Here is a 5,970-nt window from a genome sequence, read left to right on the forward strand (position 1 = left end):
AGCAAATACATGTGACTGATTTACTCCTGAAGTTTGAAATATTCATAGAATTCAAAGCAATGTGTTATGTAATGCAAAGCCTGCAACGTTCCATCATCATCGTTTAACATGTTCTGCTTAAATTAAACATCAATAAATTGTTTGATCATTTGCATTTTCCTTTTTTTTTTTTTTTAATAGTATTTCTGTGTTAGAAGGAAATTAAATCATTTTAAATAACTGTATCAAAGGGCATCGAATGTGGTGTTTGTCCATTACGCTTCCCAGTCGTCATCGTCTGTTGTCGCTGTATGTGGGGCAGGAAGTGGAGGGATGACATCTGACATCCTCGCAAATGCCCCAGAAGGACCGGCCGGAGCATCACCTGACTCTCCACCAGCTGGACCCTTACCAGATATTCCTGAACAGAGGATAGAAGACATTATGCAAATTCAATCACTAATATCAGTATTTTCAATTTCATTTGACATAAAACGGGCCTCTAACCTTTTCGTCGCATAGCAAGTTTGTTGAAGAGATCAGACATAAAGTCTCCACCACCGGCGGCCGCTCCCACTGCTATTTTAGAAGGAAAAAAAAAAAAGTGAGTAAATAAATAATCATGCTACCAGTATTTTTTTAAATTTACAATTGGAAGAGATTATGGTCTCACTAATTCCCCAGTGCTGCACTTCAAAGTGAAGCATATAATTACAAGACTTTTTCTTTTCTTAATCTAGTTATTCAGTCAAGGCAGTTCTCTTGAAAAAAGAAAGAAATGTAAGGTCATGACCTGGCGAGAAAATGAAAGGGCCAGAGATATGCTGTCTAATATTAGGTAAAACAGTTTTTAAGTACAATCGTTGGTTGGTATGAAACTGAAGTCACACAGTTAAGCATATGTGATAGTCAAAAACGATCTCATCTTAACATTCAGTGTGAAATACTGTATAAACTCCTGGTTGAATACTAATTAGGGGCTGGTCACGCTCCACTTTGCCTGGATGACTGCCGTGTGCTCATTAATAAAACATGGGCAGAACCACATCCACGCTCAAACCATCTGACACCTTGTTCTTGCTCCTTTTGTTTCTTCTTCTCCAGCTTGCGTTCCTTAACGTTGCGTAACTTGGCTTTGCCGATGCCCCCGGCGTTGCGGATAGACTCCAGCAGGCTGGCACGGCCATCTGACGGCTGGACCACCTCGCTGGGTGCACCCAACACAGGACCTGTATTTAGAGGAGCCAGTGAGTCAGTGTGGTCTGGGTTTACATCACTGAGGTCAACCTAATTTATGAGGACAAACATCATTTAGTCCGTGTGTGCGTGTGCATAACTGAGGGAACAGGCTTTAAGACACTGTCAGGTTCGCTCCAAGTCAGCAGTGTAGAGCCTGTACGAGACTACTGACGTGCATAAATGTGACAAACCTGAACTTGGCACTTGGGAAACTTCTGCGGAGCTGTCTGCAGGAGGGGGTGGTGGAGGTGGCGGAGGAGGAGCTGACGCCGGAGCTGCGGGAGGGAGGGAAGGCTCCGGAGGAGGGGGCGGGGGAGGTGGCGGAGGTGGTGTGCCATCAAGCTGGAGCTGAGTTCCTGAAACAAGCAGATGAAATACTGTGTAACAGTGGAAGAAAATTTGATCTATTTATGTAGCATCTTTTCAGATATCACAAAAAGCTTCACAGTAAAAGACAAATGGGCACAAAATGATTGAGGTTCACAACATAAGACATCTACCTGGTGCACTGCTCTCCTCAGAGAAGCAGGGCAGCTCGGGGATGTTGTGCGTGGGTCCCGAGGGGGCAAATCCAGGTCCGAGGTCTGCGCTGTAAGACAGGTCGTCTGCAATACCTGGCAGGTCTGGCAGGTAGGACGGCACATCTATCTCAGGCACTTGACCCAGGTCTGGCACATAGAAATAACTCTCTGCTATCTGTTAAGAGAAAAAGAAAACCATGATTAAGTTTTAACAGATCTGATCCTTCACAGAAAAAAAAGGAAACATCAGAAGGTACCTGTCTCTCCAGTTGCTCTCTCTTTGTAATGGACAGAGGAGCATCGAACGGTTTATCTTCTTTTTCCGTCTCTAGTGTTGTGTGCGTTTTTGTCACTGCTCCCGCCAAAGGATCAAGAAACACATATTTCTTATATCTTTAAAAAAATAAGACACAAATTAAAACATACGAGAGAACATTGAAATCAGTCAGTGTTTACAATAAACATCTGTGTCTGTGCTGGCGTGTGCAGACTCACAGATTTTCTGTGGTATTAAAGAGCAAAAGAGAGCTGACAGATGAGACGTTACGCGGCAGACTGCCCAATCCTTCTTCTGTCTCATCCTCAGTCTTCTTCTTATTTCTCACGCACACAGGGAAATACATTAACTTCTCCTGAAAGGAAGAAAGCAGGACTTGGAGTGAGAAGAAGATCAAGAAAATGTTAACGAAATCTTTAGCAACACATATCGTAAATGTCATCAAAGTGCTCCTGCGCATAGATGCACACAAACTACAACACCAAGTTATATGTTAGGGGGCATTGCTTCTATTGAGGGGGGTACTGAATAATGCATTTCTGCATCAGAGACAAATGCCAGCTCTATTTTCTTTTTTGTTCCCTTCCCAAGCCGACAAATACACACAGATACACAAACACGTGCAAGCACGGGCAGGAAAAAATATTATTTTTATATTTTTTCCTGTTAAGTTTTCTGTAGCGGTGAAGGAAAAACAGTGGTGTTTGCTATAAATAATGCAGGAACTTGTGCTGAGCTTGGGGGAAAAAAAACACATCTCTTGTCACTGTGCGGTGACACAAATACAGCTGGGTTCTGATATCCCACTTACATACATCACATACAGTATGTGACAACTTCAACTGTGACTCATGTGTAGTTAAATCTACAGAAAAGAAGGGACATGCCTGTTGCAGCTTTCGATACATGATTGACAAGCTGCATTTTTCTACAAGTCTATGTTGTTTTCACCTCCATTTTACCTCCTGAATAAGTACTAAATTGCAAGTAAAAGCAACAGAGTGCACATACAATTGGCTGCTGTGCACTACTTTGCAGTATTTTTTAAACAGACAACATAACCTACTTGGCCTGAAAATGTTTACTTAGCAAAACAGGAAATACGCAAGCCGAGTGGAGATTTATGCATAAACATGTTTCACAAGGTTTACAGGGCATTCACATCCAGTCAAGCATTCACTTGAAATATCAAAGTTTTAAATCAGGTCAAAATAAAATGTGTGTAATTTAAGGTATTACCCACATCACTATGGATATATCCAAGACCAAGACTCCTGCAAATGCTCTAAAGCTTTAAAGTGGTTTGCCCAGCAGTCTGCATAAATATGACCAGTGTGCTCAGAGTCCCCATGCCCTCATTTGACTAGAACGTGAGGTGTGGATAAAAGCTATGTAAATAAAGTTAACCGTGTCCATATTCCTGTTTTCTACCTGCTGTTTTAGCAGCATGAGCTGAACAAAGAAGCAGCAACACTAACTAGTCAGCAAACTCTTTTAAGACATCAGCTTTAGAACACTTTGCGAAAATAAAATATGCAATGTGGCTCTTAGCAAGTCACAGTCATCATTTTCATAATTTTGAAAATTGCTTTTCAAAACCTTTGCTCTTTCCCCCCCCCAACATTTTAATGTGTTGATCTCACCTGCAAAGCCTTTTCATCAAAGGGTCGCAGTTTATTCTGTATTCTGTGTCGGGGCCGTGTTTGTGAAGAGGGGTCTGTAGCTCCAGCGAAGATAGACAAGTAGTCCTGAAGTCGATCTGGGGCTGGGTACTTGGCACTGGAGAAAACCTATATGCACATAAAAGAACATTTTTACTCTTTTTTTCTCCTATATTGTGTATCAGAACTTAAAAAGCTGCCTTCTAGGGTGAAGATTCAGTGTTACCTTGGTGGCTTTCTTGCTGCCTTTAATCTTGTCGACACGGGCCTGAGCTAGTCTGATCCGGTCAGTGATGCTCTTGAGCTGGTGACGGTTTTTCTCGACACTGTCTGACACCCTGCAAGCAACAACAACTGAATGTGGGCATATGCACATCTACACACAAAGGATAACCGTATGTCAAGGATACTGCACAATCCAGTTCTTTATTATATATCCTGCAGAGTCCCGAAACCCCCCAAAAGGAACTGAAGACTCTTACAATTCATTGAGATTATGTATAAGTATCAAATGCCACTCTCATGTTTTATCAGTGATCTACTTATAAAAAGCTCATGTTTCAAAAGTTTACATGGCCAAAACTGTTCTGTTCATAAATGTTATTGTTTCCATGCTGTCACAGGCAACACCTCCTCCATTTTCAGGGTGCCAGACAGGACCATCTGTCCTCAAGCAGCTGCTGTTTGTTAACGGTGCAATCTATTAAATATGACAAAGCTTTTTGGCCCATCAGCAAACTTGCAACAGCTGCTGTTATATCTGCTACCAATTCATTTTGTGCGTTATTAAAACCTGTTCTTTTGTTGTTAAACACTCTTTGCTACCTAGCCTGAGCAAATGCAGAGATCACTACTGTTGAGTTTTTTAAAAACTCTGTAGCTTTAAAACTTTTTGCCATTTTGAAAATCTGATAAGCTAAAATTGATCAAAGTAACCTTTAAATAAATGACACTAAAAATGAAAGAATCCCTGAAACAGGCTCTGGAATAACATCTGGCTCAGTCCTACCCTGAATAAAATGTAGTGGTATAAACTGAAGGAATAAAACAATATCAATAATAATGAATTTGTATAATATATTGTATTACTACAATGTAACCGCAAACAACAATGTAATTTCCCTATTAATTTCATATTCATCCCGTATTTGCAACCATGAAAATGTAAACAAAGAAAAAGACTGCAGACCCAGTGATTCAGTTTACAACCAAGAGTCAAACACTGCGAGACCAACCTGGAAACTGGAAACTGTGTGTGTGTGTGTGTGGTGGGCTTGCCTTCTGAAGATGTCTGTAGAAATGTTCTCCAAGTACATCAGTGCGTCTGCTATCTGATGAACAGCCTCCTCCCTCCTCAGGTCGGGCTGGATGAGAGGCACAGAGTACACCTGGCCCTCCAGGCAGTGCTTCTGTGTCATCCTGCAAAGCAAGAGAGCAACAAAGTTGAATCAAACTGTACCACTGTGTTGTAATGGCATATTCTCATAAGGATTGCATTCCTGACAAACAATATTGTTAAAAATACCATGCTGAGTATCAAATTTATGAGGGCTTATGTCATATGGCAATCTCTCTCGCTGTCTCTGACTGACACTGACACACACACACACACACACACACACTTAATTCACGTCTGACTCTCACATGACGGCGCAGGAATATTATATCATTTCTTTAACCACAGCACTATGTGGACTCTTTTTATCGTCTTCAGCTGGTCAGAATTTTCTAAAAGCTAATAGCTCGAACGGTAAATAAATCTGCACCCAAATTGCTGAAGATATTATATTTCAAACAGCTGATCTCCGTAATGAAATAACCCGACATCTGACACCTCTTAATCCTAAATGCAGAATATCCGTGAGCATAGCCATACCCGTTTAAAGACTTATTTTACTAGAAAGACAGTCTCACCTGACCATGAGTGTTGTTTACGACCACAAAAACAGTATAATGGAAAAAAAATGTGTCGACGATAGCCACTCGTTTAGCAAAACAACAGTTTCGCACTTCCGCATCCGTGTAGCACGTGACGACTCAGCAATTATTGTGTTGCTTTCAGGAACACTCGGAAATCTCTCGTTTAGTGCAGCCTACGCTTGAACTACGTCAGTAAACCGAAGTATTGGCTAAGAGCAGAAGTAAATGGCAAGAGCACTTCTCAGAAAATGTGTAGGCTTTCCTGCAGAATTCTAGAAAGAATTCTGGACGATTCTAGCACCAGTTTTTTACAGAACGTTGTTGGAAATCAAAGAAAAGGGCAGACTTCCATCAAATATGAATTCTGCAAACA

At 41.2% G+C, this 5,970-nt stretch overlaps 1 protein-coding gene across 1 annotated transcript; it reads right to left on the reverse strand.

The window, feature by feature from the left end:
- Positions 1 to 6: 6 nt before the first annotated feature.
- Positions 7 to 5,743, reverse strand: wash1 (WAS protein family homolog 1). The gene is made up of 11 exons (XM_005729897.1): positions 5,592 to 5,743; positions 4,956 to 5,096; positions 3,904 to 4,015; positions 3,660 to 3,806; positions 2,235 to 2,371; positions 1,997 to 2,132; positions 1,719 to 1,914; positions 1,410 to 1,574; positions 1,050 to 1,208; positions 487 to 558; positions 7 to 400 (listed from the first exon to the last, which is right to left on the reverse strand). The coding sequence occupies exons 1-11, from the start codon at positions 5,597 to 5,599 to the stop codon at positions 255 to 257; spliced, it is 1,419 nt and encodes a 472-aa protein (XP_005729954.1). The 5' UTR covers positions 5,600 to 5,743; the 3' UTR covers positions 7 to 254.
- Between the last annotated feature and the right edge of the window lie 227 nt (positions 5,744 to 5,970).

The sequence above is a fragment of the Pundamilia nyererei genome, unplaced genomic scaffold (assembly GCF_000239375.1).
Source record: "Pundamilia nyererei isolate P.nyererei 1_Seehausen unplaced genomic scaffold, PunNye1.0 scaffold00035, whole genome shotgun sequence".
Lineage (NCBI taxonomy): Eukaryota > Metazoa > Chordata > Actinopteri > Cichliformes > Cichlidae > Pundamilia > Pundamilia nyererei.